This window comes from Helianthus annuus, chromosome 1 (assembly GCF_002127325.2).
Source record: "Helianthus annuus cultivar XRQ/B chromosome 1, HanXRQr2.0-SUNRISE, whole genome shotgun sequence".
In the NCBI taxonomy this organism is placed as follows: domain Eukaryota; kingdom Viridiplantae; phylum Streptophyta; class Magnoliopsida; order Asterales; family Asteraceae; genus Helianthus; species Helianthus annuus.
The window spans coordinates 2,263,547-2,284,770 of NC_035433.2; the positions used below are offsets into that span (position 1 = coordinate 2,263,547).

The 21,224-nt window shown below is 35.5% G+C and overlaps 1 protein-coding gene and 2 long non-coding RNA genes across 4 annotated transcripts; 1 reads left to right on the plus strand and 2 right to left on the minus strand.

Annotated features, from left to right (window-relative positions):
- Positions 1 to 38: 38 nt before the first annotated feature.
- Positions 39 to 2,320, minus strand: LOC110942464. The gene is made up of 5 exons (XR_002594846.2): positions 2,253 to 2,320; positions 2,029 to 2,116; positions 1,483 to 1,550; positions 1,109 to 1,269; positions 39 to 448 (listed from the first exon to the last, which is right to left on the minus strand). It is a non-coding gene; the product is annotated as an uncharacterized LOC110942464 (long non-coding RNA).
- A 542-nt stretch (positions 2,321 to 2,862) lies between these two features.
- Positions 2,863 to 4,629, minus strand: LOC110942440. The gene is made up of 2 exons (XR_002594844.2): positions 4,475 to 4,629; positions 2,863 to 3,851 (listed from the first exon to the last, which is right to left on the minus strand). It is a non-coding gene; the product is annotated as an uncharacterized LOC110942440 (long non-coding RNA).
- A 4,130-nt stretch (positions 4,630 to 8,759) lies between these two features.
- LOC110942429 (sucrose synthase 2) lies at positions 8,760 to 16,587 on the plus strand. Of its 2 annotated transcripts, XM_022184204.2 has the most exons (15): positions 8,768 to 8,993; positions 9,538 to 9,670; positions 9,772 to 9,923; positions 10,843 to 11,035; positions 11,104 to 11,222; positions 11,308 to 11,524; positions 11,840 to 11,935; positions 12,944 to 13,117; positions 13,210 to 13,326; positions 13,827 to 13,993; positions 14,090 to 14,314; positions 14,397 to 14,718; positions 14,797 to 15,041; positions 15,685 to 15,823; positions 16,349 to 16,587. In XM_022184204.2, exons 1-15 carry the CDS (start codon positions 8,896 to 8,898, stop codon positions 16,385 to 16,387), a joined length of 2,436 nt encoding a protein of 811 aa, XP_022039896.1. In that variant the 5' UTR covers positions 8,768 to 8,895; the 3' UTR covers positions 16,388 to 16,587. The 2 variants fall into 2 exon arrangements, 1 of the variants encoding a protein (XP_022039896.1); XR_004867736.1 differs by lacking the exon at positions 14,797 to 15,041 and having other exon boundaries at positions 8,760 to 8,993.
- Positions 16,588 to 21,224: the final 4,637 nt, after the last annotated feature.

Genomic DNA, 21,224 nt, shown 5'->3' on the forward strand with positions numbered 1-21,224 from the left:
ATCTTTACACAGCAAAATTACTTTGTACATAAGTACCAGCACTATATAGCATTATGTCCGGCAAGAGCGCCTTCAATTAATTGTCAAGATACCCTCGAATGATATGTAGGGAGTGACCAAAAAGCGTGCGTTTAATCGTGTACTCAAGTAGAAAGAAAGGTAGTAAAAATGGTTTTTCAATCGAAAAAGGTGAAGGGAAACAAACATTTCTGCCCTTCAACAAGAAGTTGATAGATATACATAAAGTATCTTGTCTGATGCAAGCTCGAGACCCTCGGCTGCTAGAAGCTGAGTAATCAGGAGTTTTTTCTTCTCTTCCTCCGCTTTCTTTCTCAATAAATCCCTTTTCCTCAACACAAGTGTATGCCTTTTCAAAGTGTTGGTATAATTCTCAATTGACGCTTTTTTCTCTTTTGCAAGAATTCTTCTTTCCTCATCGGGATCCAACCTAAACATTTCACAACAAACGATATAAGAAAAGTGCTAATATAGTAGTGAGGCGCATTCTATACAGAACCAATTTTTCAGGTAGGTAAATCGCCAAGACATAAGTGTGTCCACATGGTAAAAAGTTGCCTAAAAGGCTAATGAGTAAAATACCATTTTTCGTCCCTGAGGTTTGGCCAGTTATGCGACTTTCGTCCAAATGTTTGTTTTTCCGCATCTGATCCAAAAGATTTGAAATCTTGCCATTTTCATCCGGCTTGTTAACTCCATCCATTTTTCTCTGTTAAGTCATGGGTATTTTCGTCTTTTTGTTAACTTAAAGGGCAATTCAGTCTTTTTCAAGGGTATTCGGTCTTTTTACATAAAGTGAAAAAGACCGAATTGCCCTTTAATTTAACAAAAAGACAGAAATACCCCTGACTTAACGGAGAAAAATGGGTGGAGTTAACGAGCCGGATGTAAATGGCAAAATTTACAACCTTTCGGATCCAGATGCGGAAAAACAAACCTTTGGATGAAAGTCGTATAACTGGCCAAACCTCAGGGACGAAAATGGCATTTTACTCAAGTCTAACTTTAATCCACATTAGATAGCTTTATTCAAAAACTACTTCATCACAGCAAAAAGAATAAAAATAAAAATCGTAACTATATATAATACCTTTGAGCGAGAGAGACGGCGTACACGGATATTTAGTTCGCGCTGCTGCTGTTCAGCCCAAGCGGCAATAATAAACAGGCATAACACGCTTACCTTGCGCTGTGGAAACAATTTGCATATCTGTTTGATGACAACAGATGGCGTTCTGATGTAATTGCCATCTGAATGTCATATAATTCTCCATATTAAATTACAATAAATATAAAAATAAAAAAACAAGAACGATAAAAGTCGCTCATTAGAAAGAATGCTCACATGCCCAAGGCTCTGAGTGCAAATGAGGTTAGGGTAAGATAGAACAGAATTTTAATTTTAATCTTAATATATAGTATAATAATTTATTCGGAATATTAAAAGATAAGAAATTTGCATACCACGTTCATGGCTGATTCATATCTGACTTTCAAATCAGCGTCCATCTTTTCAACCTTAGCCTCCTTATCTAAAAGTATAAAACGATACAAAAAAAATGATCTAATAATATCACTAACATATATTAACCTTTTGCAAGTTGTTCTTTACGAAAATGGAGCTTCTCTCTTAATGTGGCAAGTTTCTCTTGTTGAAGGACTCTCCAACTAAGTTGGAAAAAACAGAATTAGAAAATAACTGGTTTTTAGCATTAACAAAAAAAGAAGCATCTAAAACTAAGTAGTTAATGCGGAAAAAAATCGGATATCGGTCAAAGACCGATATTTAGGTACCCTAGCGATTTAGGTAACTATGATAACGATAAGCTTATGACACCAAAAGGTTTTCAGTTTTCTTACCAATCATTGTAACCTCTAATGTACTAATATAGTTTCGTGGCACATTAAGACAGCTATATCTAAAAGTATACTATATTCTAAGTTTCACTCACTAACAATTACATGAACAAAAACTAAAACAAATAAGAAAAGTTTAGTGGTTGATCAAACCTTAGCAACAAGCACTTCACTCAACTTCGAGTATAACGAATCTCGACGACTCTTTAACGTTGTCAAATTGGTCCCATATGAATTTACCCTGCACACATGACCAATTAGCCACAACAACACAACCATAAAACACAAACATCTTATAACACATCAAATTCAAGTTCAAGTTCAAACATTTAACAATTTATTAACTGAATTAAACAAATTATAATCATAAGGTTTACCTGTAATTGACACAAACCGTACAAATAGATGCAAGATCATTTTCTCTAAATCCTGACCCTATATATATATATATATATATATATATATATATATATATATATATATATATATATATATATATATATATATATTGTTGGATCTAGGGAAAACAATTAAAAATGTGAAAACGGTGAGGACTATTTTGGTGTTGACTTGTGACAGTGATGCTAGCTTACACTAAGGGCAAGATTGTCAAAAAAAAAAAAAAAAAAAACTCACACACGTGTAAGTCAGATGCATCTTCCACCATCTTTTTTAAACTCCCTTAACTTTTTTTACGTGATTATTTTTTTAAAGAAAATTACACCATAAATTTGAGTGCTTTATTATCTCTTTCTAACGAGTATACTATTGCTATACTAATCGAAAAAAAAGCGTCATGAAAAACGTCCAAAATAAAATTCCATAAAAATCAAGTTTAGAAAAACACACAAAATAATGTCTCCAATCTAAAAACGTCATCATAAAACCAAATTCAGAAAAAACACCATAAATGTAACGCCCACTTTTTTACTTTTGACAATAACATAAAGTTCATACAAATGTTTGGAAAATTTTTGACATGACCCATTCGAAAAGTGAACATTTTCCTGCTTTTTAACGAAACCATTCAAGATACATTCTATGACACTATTCAAAATAAAGTTTAACCTCAAACTACTACCATCATCCTAATAACTAGTTTAACATTTGCTACACAAAAGGACGTTTCGACCCATTCAAAAGAAACAACTTGAATTTGAAGCGTATTAAGGTCAACGTCGTGTGTGCTCGGTCCGGGTGCGCCGCATCAAGCAATAAATTTACCTAACATTCATAACAACAACATTGTTAGTTCATAATACATAGTAATTTAAAATCCTTTAAATTACCTATCATTGTTCGACCCGTTAACATAACATGTTACCTTATTAGCATCTTTACTTCCATTTGAAACATCCAACTTATCACCTTTTGACCCATTCGTAATGAATCGCTACATAACATGCTTTCCAATATATTTACATCCTTTGACCCGTTATGAACATTTACAACAATCCATAGTACCAAATACCACTACTCGTAAATTTACATTTAAGATAAACAAAGCTCATATGAACTTACAAATTTACATTCTACACATATTACTTGTAAATCCTAAACACACCCACCTATACATGTAAATTGTATACACATAATTATCCACACTTACGTGTTCATAGTCAAAGTCTCCTATGAGTCCCAATTGCTTACTTACAATTATACCCATACCTACGCGTATAACTACTTATTCCATCTTTATGCATAATATCATCACGTAAGATTCTTCCTTACCTACACTTAATAGAAACTATTTCTTAACTACTTTCGACTCATTTACCGTAAACTTACCTTATTACTTCCATTGTCTCATACTTTCTCACACGTTTCACAATAATCATCATACTACAATACATTTTACATCTAAAGTGTAAGTCCGGGATTCACTTACCTTGCGCGTCCGTATTTGCGTTCGCTTACTTGATTGAGTCTTCTTAGCCCGTTGGACTTCAACGCTCCCATCCATCTTGACATGATTCCTATACACTCATGTCATTACATTCATTTTCTTATTAGCATATATGCTCATACATATGAACAACCATATCAAATTCACATTTAACATACGACCTACATAAAGCATACTCAACATCATTAATTCATTTAAACAAGGATGAAGCATACTCGACGTCATCCCTAGATAATCTTCATATGAACTATATCTATTCACCCATTATTTGCATACAATTTCACTTATTATTGTCTTTTAGACATTTCATCAAACACTTGGTGTGCGTACTACTTCCTAAGCATAATGTACAAGTATTTCATGCTTTTCTTCCTAGTTCTTGTTTCCAATCATCCAAAATACAATTAGCACTTAAATTTCATACCAAGTTCATCCTAACTAGCAAGGATTAATCACATGCAACACAATATATCAGCAATTTGAACAAAGATTGGACATGGGTGACATACCCATGTCGCCATCTTCACCATCAATGGTGGGTTTCACTTCCAAACATCAAATTACTCAAAATCGTTCATAATCCAAGTTTTATTTGCTGATTCTAACACTCCCACATGCCTAATTTCGTATGAAATCAAAGATATATCACATACCCATACTTGCAAGATCATTAAATCAAAAGCTATGACTTACCACATGTTCAGCAAGCCTTGATGATCATATATTAGGGTTCATGCATCGGGTTTGAGCTGAATTCCCCTTCCAATTTTGAAGATTTTTGAGGAGTTAGGGTTCTTCCCTCCTTTCCTTGTTCCTGGTCGACATACACAAAACCCAGAATTGGGTTTTTCCTTTTTCCCTCATGTTTTTAATTAAACATCTTTCAACTTGTTCATATTTAACCCATATAGTTTTGTTCATTATCTTGTTTGGTCACAAGGAAATTCATTCCATGTAATTGAAGTTACATTTAACTAAATTAAGTAACTTGGTTATCTCATATCATACCATAGCACAAGGGAATAACCGGGTTTTAAATTACCAAACCCATTTTTGGGGTGTTACAAGTCTACCCCCCTTAAAAGAGGTTTCGTCCTCGAAACCTTGTCTACTTCCACGGGACCATAATCCTTTACTTGCCGGTTCTTCTATGTAACACAATTCTGAAATATACGTATCTTGAGATTCTCGAATTCTTGCCTCATGTTAGTCCCCTAATGATGATCATCACTACTTGGTTATTCATTCATTTCATTCACAATACACATCATGGCAAGAATTCACTCATACCTTATAAAAGGGTCTCATTCATGAACAAATATAACTATACGTCCTATCTTTACTTTCTTAAATCGAGTACAATACTCATATACTTATATTTACACGTACGTTCATACATACATACATACATACATACTTTCATGAATACATTCACACATGCATACGTATATACATAAATACATACAAGCTTTATTCCCGTGTGCACATTCAATCCCCTTTAACACATACGTACATTCGTTCATATATGTACACTCATACATCTATTTACATACACCCGAAAACATACTTGCAGCATAACTACCATTTTCATACTCACCTCTCGTACTTGACTCGAGATTCAACATCACACTACGTTTGCTACCGACATGTACTATGCACATTCAATCCCATTTCTAGTTTCTTTAAAACTTTGGTTCGTTTGACCCATTTATAACGCGTCAATGCATGACCGCTTTCTAACATATCATTTTCATTCGTTTAATCTGATCGTGACGGGTCATTACATATTAGGAGTATGCATTGTACTTACTTCTAGTCCAAGCATACTTACAGCATGTCACTTCATCCTTCTTATATTTAACATCAATGGTTATCTTATTTCATTTCATTCTTTTGTTTAACTTGGTGTTTATTACCCATAACTCCTTCACAAATTTTTTGATTTGTATCAGCATTATACAGTACATAGATCAAATAATATAACTTGCAAGACCTAAGCTTACATAATTGAGAATTCGCAAGGATCTTTGCATTTAATATAAATAATGGCCATAACTTTCACACCATGTTTATAACACTTCAACACTTTAGATATGATAACATATCCATACTCATAAAACTCTTACAAGGTTCATAATTGGTTCAATTCGTAACTTAACGTAACTTTACCCTTTGTGAGATCAACTTCGATTCCTCATGTATCCAATGTTCCCATGTCTGCATCATATTTCTTTCTCAACGGGAACACAATTAATAATGTTAATACTCGAACGTATCTAAATCGTACATACACACATGCTTTCTCACGTGCATACATACATACGTTCATTCATACATATCTACCTATGTGCATACATTTATACCTACCTTCATACGCACTAACATTCATTCATTCATACATTTTTGCATACATTCATACATACTCACATACGTGCATATATTCATACATACTTACATACGTGCATATATTCATACATATTTATATGCATACTTGCATACATTCCTACACCTATACGTACATGCGTACATTCATACATACCCCTCATACCTTCATAGACGATAATTCTTTCTTCATGTATACGTACATACATTTGTGCCTACTTCATACATATCCACATACGTTCATACATTACTTCATCTCTACATTTACACATACACTCATGCATACATTCGTATTTACCTACATACGCATTTTCATACGTACATACATTCCTACATCTTCTACATACGTGTGTTCAATCATGCATAACCTCATACGTGCATACATTACTATGTAACTTCATAGGTGCATATCTTTCATACATTACTTCATACTTGCATACATTCATACATAACTCATACGTACGTACATACCTTTCTATACTAACGGGGGTTCGGGGGCAGAGCCCCTGGCTGGGGTCGAGCTGCCAGGTCAGCTTGGAAAATTTTTTATTTTGGGCAAAAGTCCTTTATCAAAAATGCATCAAATTTGATTTCGGCCAAAAAGTGCATCCCAAAATGATTACACAATGTCATACATATTTTTGCCCAAATTTGACCTCCACCGTAAATTACGGTACTACCGTAACTTACGGTGGCAACCTTGTTACGGTGCAAACCCCCTGTCTTACGGTGCAAGCATTTATCCCCAGTACCCACCGTAAATTACGGTACCCACCGTAATTTACGGTGGAACCTGCACATCAGCAGATTTTTCCATCGTTCTTGCATACTTAAACGCGCATAACTTTTGAACCGTTTACCCATTCAACCTCCCATTTCTTCCTATATGACCAAAATTTAGTCCTCTTTCATATGGACTCAAAATCCCACGCCCGGATTAGGAAGATTCTTAACTTACAAGCTTTCAACTAAATATTCATTTAAGTATTATTCGACCCGTTTAATGAGATTTAAGCACTTAGCCCGAATCTCGCTTGTACTTTTCATGCCTCCTATTTTCACACTAAGACTTCTTTCGTCTTCCACCACAACTATATCTGTGGTGGATCTACCTTGTTAAAATCTAATATTCCACATTTTACCATTCGGTTTGACAATTTACGAAAAATGCCCATTACAAGGCATTAAGCAAAATGGCATATACCTTTCACCTCTTCGCGACCAAAAAGGTGTATTCATTTGTAAAACTTATTTCCAAACTACCTTTGAGGGTCGTTTACCCAACTTGCCTTTCGAGGGCTTTTTGGTAAATTTTAGCCCTTCTTTTACGACGAGGGACTTTCAACTACGTAATTGACCCAAATCACACATCTTTACTAAAATTTTACTTACACATACCTGACTCAAGTCAAGGCATTGACCCGCTTAAGTACCTTCCATTTTTAATTACTAAATAATAGCAACGAACTTCCCATGCGCTATCCATCCTGTGAGCATAAAACTCAACGAACATTCCTTAGTCATCATCGTCAATGATTATATCATCATTAATTAATCCATTTGGTCTAAACGACCCAAACCTTTTGCATTGAAAATAAAGTGGTATTTACTTACTAATTCTCTCATTTGACTCATTACAGATTTTCACCATATGGTCATAATCCTTAAACCTTTCCCTTACACATTCAACCCATCATTGCTTACGCCATAGGGTGCCTTTTTTTTTAAATTTCCCAATACATTTACCTACACATAACTAATTTACCGTTTCACCCTTATTATTTTCATTATGACATACATCATATCAAAATCTTTCAAAACTCATTGTACCTTCGTCATTCCATGGCTAAATTACCATTTTACCCTTTTTACCATTAAGCATGGTCTTTATCATTTTCACTCGCTCCGACCCGTATCATTTCGTGTCGGAACCTCGTATTTCAAATCATGGATTAAACCATGACAACCATGGTCCTCCTTTCCATTTTTCAACAAATCATTTCCTTTTTGTTTAGATAAAGATAATAAATAAGGAGCTAATGGTTTGGGTCATGACCATACCCTTAAGGTAGTGGTTTTGGATGGTGGATTAAAGATTAATTACATGGCACTAACATGGAGGGTCATGGTGGTCATGAGGGTCATGACCACACCCTATAGCCTTACGCAAACAAAAATCGGAACTAAGAATTACAAATCGCCATCAGAATTGGTTTAGGGTTAGGGCAAGTTGCACATAGATTCAAACTTGAAGATTGAGAGCTAGGATTTTTAGGGTCTATTTTTCTATACTCATCAAAGGCCTCAGAACTTTTTGAAATAAGTGACGGACGGATTTATTTTCTTAGACAATCAGGTCGTTTAACTAAACTTTTAAGGGGTCGATCGAGAGTCGAGACTTTTGACTATAACTCCACTAAAATTTATCTTTTTCGCAAGACATTTCCCTCTGTGGCTCTAAGTAGGTCCACCCATACGTAAAAGTAAAAAAGTAAAAACCAAATATACTCACGATTTTCCTTAAATTCAATGGGCAGTGGTTGCATGCACACGGAGGCCTCAAATTACACGACAGCGGGACACATGTCACCAACAGGATAACACAGGTCTCTTTCTCTACTTCCAATAAAGACTCAAAATCTCAAAACTCTTTCTTTATCCAAACGATCATATCCACCGCAATAGCACACACCACACACCATCGATCATCACCTCATCAACTTACTTCAACAATGGTGACCCCTAAGCTCACGCGAATGCCAAGCATGCGAGAGCGTCTCGAACAGAATCTATCCGCTCACCGAAACGACATCGTTTCTCTCCTCTCCAGGTTATTTCTCTATCTGTAGTTTTCTTTTTCACTTCGCCAACTTATTGTTCAGTATTATATATACAAGATAAAAGATCAAATACAAATACAAATATTTTATCATACAAAAAGTACGAATGGAGTAAAGTAAAAAAAAAAAAAACACGGTGATATTTTGTAATTATTTCACTCGTTTGACTAATTTTGATCTTGTAAGGTAATTTTGTATAGTATCATAACTACTCTACAAACGATCTTCTAGGGTAACGATCTTCTAGGGTGAGTAATTTTGATATTATAGGATAATTTTGTAGAGTATCATAATTACTCAGCAAATGATTTTGATCTTTTAATTTTGATCTTGTATTGTAGGGTGATTTTTCGTAAAATAATTACTCAGCAAATGATTTTGATCTGTTAATTTTGATCTTGTATTGTAGGGTAATTTTTCATAAAATAATTACGAAAATGTCACCACATCTTTTGTGTTTCGATGTCATTTGTACGTTTCGTACCATAAGATACTTTGTTCGGGATCTTTACTCGTAATTATATATGTGTGTAGGTATGTGGATCAAGGTAAGGGCATATTGCAGCCGCACCATCTGCTTGACGAGATTGAGAACTTCATTGGAGATGAAACTTGCCGCCAAAAGCTTGCTGATAGTCCTTTTGGTGAAATGCTCAAGTCCTCGCAGGTTGTTTCATTATTATTATTATTATTAATTAATTAATTAACAATGTTTGTCATGTTTTTTGTCGGTAACTTGTCTGATAACTTATGGTGTTTTGGTTACAGGAAGGTATAATTCTTCCTCCGTATGTAGCGCTAGCTATTCGTCCGAGGCCTGGTGTTTGGGACTTCTTGCGTATGAATGTTAATGAATTGAGCATAGAAGAATTGAGTATTTCGGAATACCTGATTTTTAAGGAGGAGCTTGTGGATGGCCAGTGAGTAGTTATTAACGCATGATTTGTGGCCTAATTTATGATCAGGATTTTAATTTAATTGATATGTCGGATAAGAGCATCTATGATGTGTCCGCTTTCAAGTGCATCCAAACACGCCACGTTAGCTGTCACATCATATTTAAATATGTACACTTTAATCTCAAATATACACATTTCCCTTTAATGATACGTCCATCTTCAAACACCATTTTAGGTCTAATCTCACGTTGTTCGAAAATGACTGTTTGAGGTTGCATCGAATGCCGGTTAAACTTTAAAGGCTAGGGCTTGCGTCATATCTTCTACTTTTAAACGGATGTTTGAGGATTCATTGAACAACTGTTTGAAGGTTAGGGTTTGCGTAATAGCCATAGTTGTTGATAGCGACCATAGCGGTCGCTATAGCGCGCTTTATGGCATGCGACTATGTGTCGCTATGTTGGTTATGGCGATGAATAGCGAGCTTAGCGACAGTTTGGGATTTTTGTTTGATGTTAATATCAATTAGATATAGCTATAAAATAGCTGGATTTATAGGTTTTTGTTAAATATACATGTAAAATATCATATATACAAGGGTATTTTGATGTAATATACATATAAAAATTTTCAAAATTCTTTTTCTAGTGTAATCGCTATTTATAAAATAGCCGTCGCTATTTGTCGCTATTCGCTATGTAGCCTATAGGTGCCTTGTCGCTATTTGTCGCTATTCGCCATCGACAACTATGGTAATAGCCCCAGCCTATAAACAGTTTGGGGGTGGCAACATGTATGTGCGCGTGCGTACGCGTTAAGGGCCCGCCATTGTACCATTTGTTTGTGTTTGGAATTCTGGACGTGAAAGCGGACACCACCTCGACTCCACTTGTCCGTCCGTTTAACAGCGTTGGAGCTAACACCTACAATTATGTTGCAGGAGTACGAGCCCTTTTGTGCTGGAGCTTGATCTAGAGCCATTCAATGCTACATTTCCACGAATGTCACGATCTTCATCCATCGGCAATGGAGTTCAGTTCCTCAACCGCCACCTTTCCTCCATCATGTTCCGCAACAAAGATTGTATGGACCCGTTTCTGGATTTCCTCCGTGCTCATAAACATAAAGGATATGTAAGTTCGTATAACTATAATTCAAATATTCAATGCCATTAGTTTCCAAATGACCGAGGACTTTGCAGGCGATGATGTTGAATGATCGGATACAAACAATGTCGAAACTCGAATCTTCTTTAGCAAAGGCGGAGGATCGTCTCTCCAAGCTACCACCCGATACACCATACTCCGAATTTGAATATGTGTCAGTATATCGTATCTCTAATAAAATATTTCAGTCTCGAAAATGTTAAATCGACGTATAATAATTGTCAACCATTGTTATGCAGACTACAAGAATTGGGGTTTGAACGAGGTTGGGGAGATAACTCTGAAAGAGTTCTTAACATGATGCATCTTCTCTCGGACATTCTTCAAGCACCGGATCCTTCATCACTTGAAAAGTTTCTTGGAAAGATACCGATGATCTTTAACGTTGTCGTGTTATCGATTCATGGTTACTTCGGGCAGGCGAATGTTTTGGGTTTGCCGGATACCGGTGGCCAGGTTAGGTGCATCATTTCATTTTCATGTTTAATTTGATGTATGATTGTGAAATTGTGTTTGTTGCATTCATGCTCTATTTGTTGACGGCAGGGGCGGAACCAGAGGGGGGTCAAGAGGGTCCGTTGGGTCCGTTGACCCTCCGGTCACCGGAACTTTTTGAATTTTTATTTATAAAATTTGAGTTTTTGAAGAACAATCATAGAGATGGACCCCCTAATTTGAACCAGTATAGAATATAAGCTTATGATGACCCCCTAACTAAATCGTTCGGGTTCCGCCACTGGTTGACGGTTATTGTTTGTGTTTGAAATGAAGGTTGTGTATATATTGGATCAAGTACGGTCGTTGGAGAATGAAATGTTGCTTAAATTAAGGCTGCAAGGACTGGATATCAAACCCAAGATTCTCATTGTAAGTATTGTTACGAGAGTCGATTTGATCCAATCGCAGGTTGGGGCGTGATCATGGTCCTTTTCGGTTCGTTTTGGCTTTAAATTCTATTAGAATTGTATTTAAATCTGGACTTTATACCCAACCCAACCATTTTTTTCTTCGGCCGAACCATTGAACTGCTAGAAACTGAGCGGTATAAACCTCAAACTGGCCAGCCGACTTCCTTCAAGTTTGGGTGGTTCGGATCATAGTTATTAATAGCGCTCATAGCGAGCGCTATAGCAAATAGCATAGCGTAGCACTCATGTGTTGCTATTTGATTTTGGCTTCTCTATAGCGGGCAAATAGCGAGATTTTAGGTTTTTTTTTTTGTTTATAGAGTAAATTACGTTTTTGGCCCTGTGGTTATATCACTTTTACTATATTAGCCCAAAATAAGAATTTTTAACATATCTGCCCCCATGGTCTCTATAACTAACCATTTTGGCCCCCAAGTCTAACCATTTTTGGCCCACACGGTTTCTATAACTAACCATTTTGGCCCCGTGATCTCTAGACTTAGGGGCCAAAATGGTTAGTTATAGAGACCATGGAGGCAGATATGTTAAAAATTCTTATTTTGGGCTAATATAGTAAAAGTGATATAACCACAGGGGCCAAAAACGTAATTTACTCTTGTTTTTATTTTCTGCTTAATATAAATAGCGGGATTTTATAGGTGTAAAATAGCAGGCTTTTTTTTTTTTTTTTTTTTTTTGTTAAGAACACATATAAAAATAGCGTATAACTTATTTGGATATAATATACATATAAAATATTTCTAAAATTTTCTCCTAGTGTGTCGCTAAACATAAAATAGTGACCACTATTTCAACGCTATCGCTACGTAGCGTATAGGTAGCTTGTCGCTATCATCCGCTGTTCGCTATTAATAACTATGGTTCGGATAGTTTCTAATGGTTTATGAACACTCCTAATTGTGGGTTGGTCGTCTTTTCATAATTCCAATTTGTATTTTTATTGAAGGTCACTCGATTAATACCGAATGCCAAAGGTACTTCATGCAACCAACGACTGGAGAGGGTCAGCGGGACCGAATACACATATATATTACGTGTCCCTTTTAGGACCGAAAAAGGGATTCTTGGCAAATGGATTTCAAGGTTTGATATATGGCCTTATTTGGAGGCGTTTACAGCGGTAATTTAATTTAGCAAAGCAGATTCTCATAACTTTCAGCTGTTAATAACCTTACATTTTCACAATAATTGTCGTGTTTGACGTGTTAATAGGACGCTGCAAGTGAAATTGCTGCCGAGTTGCATGGTGTTCCGGATCTTTTAATCGGAAACTACAGTGATGGGAATCTAGTTGCCTCGTTACTATCTAACAAATTGGGCGTGACACAAGTAAGAAATTTAGAATTATGTCTTAAATCGACTCCAAGCAAAAAAAACTAAATATAAAAGAGCAGGGGCGATGCTTTGAAGGGGCCAGGAGGGGCGCCCGACCCCCCGAACTTTTCGGCCCGTAGTGTTATATATGTAGTTTTCGTATAGAAATTTCTAGGTATATATGTTTTCGACCCCCCCGGTTGTATAGAAAATTTTGGGTATATACGTTTTTGACCCCCCCCTAAAAAATTTCAAGCTTCGCCACTGTAAAAGAGATCACATCGTAAGAGAAAAACTGATGAAAACCGACAACATAGAATTAGAATTAAATGACTAAATAAACCGATAAAATTTCAAGATTCATGCATTTGTACAATTAAAACACAATCAATGAAAATAACGCATTTGGGTCGTCGTCTGGTTTGTTACGTTTTTTTTTGTTCATAGTTTATGGGTAACAATGGACGGATCAAAAGTGACTCCTTTTTTAAGTTGGGCATTTTTCTTGCTTGCAGTGCAACATTGCGCATGCGTTAGAGAAAACGAAGTATCCAGATTCCGACTTATATTGGAAGAAATATGAAGAGAAATACCACTTTTCATGTCAATTTACCGCCGACCTTCTAGCCATGAACAATGCGGACTTTATCATTACCAGTACATACCAAGAGATTGCGGGAACGTAAGTGGAATCCTAATAATAATTGATATTAATTTAAACATCATAAGACGACAACATACACATGATACAATGTTATGCGTGTCTTGTTTCTGGCAGAAAGAATACCGTTGGACAATACGAGAATCATTCAGCGTTCACTCTTCCGGGCCTGTACAGGGTTGTCCATGGTATCGATGTATTTGATCCAAAGTTCAACATTGTGTCTCCAGGGGCAGATATGACAATTTACTTTTCATATGCCGAAAAGGAGAGACGACTTACATCTCTACATCCCACTATCGAGAAGCTCTTGTTTGACCCCGAGCAGAACGACGTGCATATGTTAGTCATTTATTTCATGTTCAAATTGCATTCATATTCAAATAGTTTTGACCATATTTTAATTTTTAAACTGTCGATGCAGTGGCAATTTAACCGACCCATCCAAACCGATGATTTTCTCGATGGCAAGGCTTGACCATGTGAAGAATATTAGCGGTCTGGTTGAATGCTACGCTAAAAATAATACGTTGAGGGAACATGCGAATCTTGTGGTTGTTGCCGGTTATAATGATGTGAAGAAATCAAGTGATAGAGAAGAAATTGCGGAAATCGAGAAGATGCATAACCTTATAAAACAATACAAATTGGATGGTCAGTTGAGATGGATATCAGCCCAAACGAACCGAGCTCGAAACGGGGAACTTTATCGGTATATCGCCGATAGCAGGGGTGTTTTCGTCCAGGTAAATTTAGATTTCGTCTTTCACTTTTAGCGATAATTCACTTTTTCACTGAACAATGTATCAATGGGAAAATGTTAGCCTGCTTTCTATGAAGCTTTCGGACTTACGGTTGTGGAAGCCATGACATGTGGGCTCCCGACATTTGCCACGTGTCATGGTGGTCCAGCCGAGATTATTGAAAACGGTGTGTCGGGGTTCCATATTGACCCATATCATCCTGATAAGACTTCGGCTACAATAGCTGATTTTTTTCAAAAGTGCGAGGAGGAACCGAGTTACTGGGCTAAGATATCCATTGGCGGGCTTAAACGAATAAGTGAGAGGTTAATATCTATCTTAATCACATTATTAGCAGTTGTTTAATAGTTTACAATAGGGGTGCTAAACGGGTCGTGTTCGTGGGTTGGCGGGTTCAACCCGACCCGAACCCGAACCCGACCCCGAACCCGACCCCGACCCCGACCCGAACCCGCAAATTGTATTATACATACGAACCCGAACACGACCCGATGTTTTGTGGGTTGACCCGAACACGACCCATTCAACCCGAATTTTTTTATTTTTTCTAATTTTAATATATTAAAATTAAAATTTTCTTAAAAAAACACATGCATATAACACAATTATATTTAAGTTATAAAATCTTATGTTAATATCTCTTTTTATTTTATAATTATGGCATAAAATAAATACCCCATTTAATTTATGACATAAAATATATTGTAAAAAAATACAATATAATATAAATGTGTTAAACGGATTAAACCGCCAACCTGACTGGGTTGACCTGAACCCGACCCGTTAACATAAACGGGTTCAACCCGAAACTGACCCGAACCCGTTTAGACTAAACCTAGACCCGCGAATTTCATGTTAGGTTCGTGTCGTGTTTTCGGGTCGTGTCAGAAATTCACACCCCTAGTTTACAAGATACTTGATGAGTAAAAAAAAGTTGTAATGCAATAGGTACACATGGAAGATCTACTCCGAACGGTTGATGACATTAGCCGGGGTCTATAGCTTTTGGAAATATGTGTCGAAACTCGAGCGACGTGAGACCCGACGATACCTTGAGATGTTCTACATTTTAAAGTTTCGTGCATTGGTAAGAATTTTAGCCTTCTACTTGGAGAAGTATGAAAACTATGATGAAAATATAACAATTTAACCCTTTATTTTTTATTAACGAAGAATTGCAGGCAGACGGGCAACAAGTTTGCATTGTCCATAAATTTATCCGAATGGCCTTATTTTTTAAATTCCAAGCAATCACACGCACGTGGCCCAAAAAGCATAATCATGTTTTTAGTCTTATTTTCACGAAAATCACGCTTTTAAGGTCACTTTCTGGCGTAAATCATGTGGCCACGGGTGGAACCAACTAAACGATGTCACGTGTCCACCTAATTTACACCATGAAATGACCTAAAAAGCATATCCGTTAGTTTTCTTTTTTGGGCCACATGTAACTCTGGTTTGTTGGTCTTTTCTAGATTGTCATATAACTTTTATGAAGGGTCAATAAAAGGATGAATTTTTTCAAAACTTAGTCAAATCAGTTAGGTGATTTGTTTGGCGAAAGTGGGCATTTATATGATCATATAACTTATTGTTTGGGTCGATTCCTCAGGTCAAGTCGGTTCCACTCGCTGTTGATGACGAGCCATAGTAATAACCGATGGTTTTTAAATGTAATCCAATCACAACTTGGTAACATCTTTCCGGTTGTATAAATAATAAATTATGCAACGTGCCCGATAGACACGTTTGTCTATGTACACATTTTAGTTTGTATCACAACAAGTTACGGAGTAACATATGCATACAATGTAGCCTCTTTTTATGAATTATTTGGTAATATTGCCGAAAGTAGGTGACCGCGCTCACGACAGCGATAGACGGGGTAGTGTGTTGACTGTTGACCAGCTAGTAGATATGTTATTAGGCCGGTTGTGTAATATTAGGCGGATGTTGATATCTTTGGCTGCCTCTTCTCAATCTACAAACACGTATTAAACTAACTAACATCCAAGGACTTGCTTGCAATCACATTTAACTAATTAAGACGACTTTGAATTTTTGTGTACACCGACAAAATTTGAAGAATTTGATTCAGCATTCATAAAACTTAAATTCTGTTCTAGAATATTTGTCGGAGACAATTTGATAAACTTTAACGCGCAATCTTTTTTATTTTTTAGTTGAAGATTTCAAGGCGTTAATTTAAATAATATATTTGGCCATTAGAGCTTATAGTTTCACATATGTGAAGCCTTTAGCCAATAGAACTTAAAATTTCACTTTTATCCATTAGAGATTAAATTTTCACATTTGTTCCGACAAATAAAAGTATAATTATACAAAAAAAATATAAAGATAGTCCCTTAGGTTAAATATATAAATGGAAATAGTAGTCGAATAAAATTAAACTTGCAGGCTATGTTCGTGTGTTACGGCGACTCGGTTTAGAATAAAACATGAAATATGGATAAAAAACTAGCTCACAACGACGACTTAAGTAAAAAAAAGATATCATATTTTACTAACAAAATTTCTATCAAAGCGTGTAGGTAGATAAAATAAGCATCTCGTAATAATGTTTTTTAAAGAATAAAATAAAAAAAATATTATATTTGACCCGGCTCGGTTGTTAACAAATTTATATCGAAGTGTAAATAAAAATAAACACCTCGTGACGATGTATGGTGGTATAATTATATAAAATATAATAACTTAAAAATAAATATATAAAAAGTTTTGAAGAAAAAGAAAGGACATGTGTCAAGTGGTGTGTGGTGGGGGTAATTTGATCAAACCTCAAATTCAATGTATGCATGGAGTAGTAGTCTGTGACTTAACATATCGTTTAGTTCCAATTTTTAAAGGGTCGTATTATTGTTACACTAGCGAATTAAATTGACACCCTCAATACATATTGTATAGGTCTATACGATGTGTATTGAGTTTGGTTCAAACTTCACATTGTATAGGTCTATATTATACGTATTGAGTTTGGTTCAAACTTCTATGTCATTTAAAGGCTCACAATGTCCCCTTATCAAAAAGTAATACGCATCGTATAAGCCTATACGATGCGTATTGAAGGTGTTGATTTAATTTTTTAATTTTGCAAGGTAGCTTCTTGTCACGCGATAGCTCCGTCACGCGAACAAAGAAGCAGCACTTTGGACATGTGTTGGTCTTCAACCATCTAGGAAACATTATTTGAGAATACCACTGAATTTTTTCGAAGCTGTAGAATGAGATCCTCCACTGTTGGGTTATCATCTTTCAACCTCATTTTCCCTAAATTTATCGATTCTGTTTTTCAACGGGGATGTAATGCAATGATTCCTCTCAATTGAATAGACAGACACTTGCTTTGTAGGACTCACTTGAATCGTTGATGACTGTCGTAAGGGTCAATCAAAAACCTAAATAAACTACGTAGATAGCGTAAGTAGGGTATCGTATCCACGGGGAATTTGTGGTTAATGTCGCGTTTATATCTAAAAACTAAATTAATTAAATTGGGGGTTTGATGAATTTGATTGTAAAAACTAAGGATCTATTTAATAAAGTTGTAATCAATATGAGAAAGAATAACCTCTACCTGGAATCCTAATTACACGTTTAACATAAAAACTTGTTTACCAATTCAAAACACCACATAGACATGACCTCGGAATTAATGAATTTGATTAGTTAATAGGGATAGTTTTTAAGATTCACTGTGCAACCTAATAACCCGTTTGATTGTATCAACTACCCACCGATTTACCAACCTGCTAATAACGCAAGAAAGTTGCCAATACGCTTAATAAATGACAAGTAATTCAAATACAAGAAACATTTACCAATAATCCAACACAAGTTGTCAATCTGTACCAGTTACACGAATCTGTAAACAAAGTTCAATGCAAAACAAAACAAAGTGGTCAAGTTGTACCAGTTACAAGCTGTACCAATAAAATTAATCTGGCAGGCTATGTTCGTGTGTTGCGGCGACTCGGTTTAGAATAAAACATGAAACATGGATAAAAAAAACTAGCTCACAACAACGACTAAAGTAAAAAAGAGATCATATTTTACTAATAAAAATTTCTATCAACGCGTGTAGATAAAACAAGCACCTCGCAATGATGTGTTTTAAAGAATAAAATAAAAAAATATTATATTTGACATGGCTCGGTTGTTAACAAATTTATATCGAAGTGTAAATAAAAATAAACACCTCGTAACAATGTATGATGGTATAATTATATAAAATACAATAACTTAAAAATAAATATATAAAAAGTTTTGAAGAAAAAGAAAGGACATGTGTCAAGTGGTGTGTGGTGGGGGTATTATGATCAACCTCAAATTCAATGTATGCATGGAGTAGTTTGTGACTTAACATATCGTTTATACCAATTTTTAAAACAAAAGTTCTATAATTAAGGGACTACGTATACACATACCCTTTTATACAACGCATACAAGTATATACGCGTCACATAGACTTTTTCAATTTCTAGGAGAATGTCTAATTGTGTCATATCTTATATGTCTCGTATAGGTCTATACGAGACATATAGAAAGAAAGACCATTTTACTCCTGGTTTGGGGCTTATACGCAACCCAAACCAGGGTAAAATTCTCTTTTTCCCCATGTATGCCTCGTATAGGCCTACACGAGACGTATATAAAAGTTTTTTACAAACATTTTATACAATATTTATCATTTTAGCAAAGTTTTTTTTAAAAGTAATTTAAAACAGAAAAACATTGTTAAATTAATCGTGTTATAGTATCGTATATTATCATATCGTATAGGTGTAGTATAAGTCTCGTGTATGCCTATAGGTGTATTATAATATGGTATACTATAGCATTGTATCGTATATTGTAGTATAGGTCCCATATAGGCCTATAGGTGAAGTATAGGTCCCATATAGGCCTATAGGTGTAGTATAGGTCCCATATAGACCTATATGGGTAGTATCGGTTGTATATGCCTATAGGTGTTATATAGTATACTATAGCATTGTATCGTATAGGTGTAGTATAGGTCCCCGAATAGGCTATAGGCCTATACAAGACTTATATGAGACTTTTACTACATTATACGGTACGATACTATACGATACGATACAATATGACACTATAGGATACAATACTACACATATAGGCTTATACAGGACCTAAACGAGACTTATACTACACTATATGACATGTTACTATACGATACTACACCTATAGGCCGTTACAATGCCTATACAAGACTTATACGATACGATACTATACGATAGTACACATATAAGCCTATACGACCTATACTACACTTTATGATACGATACGATATAATAGATACTATACTACACCTATGGGCCTATATGAGACTTATACTACACCATACGATACGATACGATACGATACTACATCCATAGACCTATACGAGAATTATACTATACGATACTTAAAATGTTTTTTATTATTTAAAAATTCTTATTATAAAACTTTTCTAAAACGATAAATACTATACAAAAATGTTTGGAAAAAAAAACCCCTTATATACACCTCGTATAGGCCTATACGAGGGGCAAAAGACTATCTTACCGCTGGTTTGGGTTGCCTGGCCCCCAAACCAGGGGTAAAATGGTCTTTTATGACCACACTAGCCCGGCGTATATGGCTTGTATAGGCCTATATGGGGCATATAGGAAAAAAGACCATTTTACCCCTGGTTTAGGGGTTATACACAACTTAAACCAGGGGTAAAATGGTCTTTTTTGCCCATCGTATATGTCTCGTATAGACCTATATGGTCGTATGAAAGGAGTTTTTTTACAAAAAATTTCTATACAATATTTAGCATTTTAGCAAAGTTTTTTTAAAGTAATTTAAAACAAAAACATTGTTAAATTAATCGTGTTTTAGTATCACACATTATTGTGTTGTATAGTATTGTATTGTATTGTATCGTATAGGTATAGTATAGGTCCCGTATATTCCTATAGATGTATTATAATATGGTATACTATAGCATCATATCGTATATTTGTAGTATAGGTCTCGTATAGGATTATAGGTGTATTATATGTCCCGTATAGGCCAATAAGTGTAGTATAGGTCCCGTATAAGCCTATAGGTGTAGTGTAGGTCCCGTATAAGCCTATAGGTGTAGTATAGGTCCCATATAGGGCTATAGATGTAGTATAGGTCCCGCATATGCCTATAGGGGTAGTATAGTATAATATACTATAGCATTGTATCGTATAGGTGTAATATAGATCTCGTATAGATAATAACATATTATATGAGACATATACTACATCTATAATATACTTTTTTATAGGCCTATATGAGGCATATATGGGACAGGGGTCTTATATGAGACCTATACGAGGAGTTCTATACGCCCCATATTGGCCTATATACGGTGTATAGGAACAACTAAACCAGAACTGACACCAGACAGACACTGAGTTTGATATTACCTTTCGTATAGACCTATACGAAAG

What these genes read in the sequence shown, in the direction of transcription:
- LOC110942429 (XM_022184204.2), top strand. Translation starts at nt 8,896, where the DNA reads ATGGTGACCCCTAAGCTCACGCGAATGCCAAGCATGCGAGAGCGTCTC. An exon ending in TCAAACCCAAGATTCTCATT is followed by an intron (nt 11,936 to 12,943) that starts GTAAGTATTGTT and finishes TTTTTATTGAAG; the next exon opens with GTCACTCGATTAATACCGAA. An exon ending in TTTTAAAGTTTCGTGCATTG is followed by an intron (nt 15,824 to 16,348) that starts GTAAGAATTTTA and finishes TCGATTCCTCAG; the next exon opens with GTCAAGTCGGTTCCACTCGC.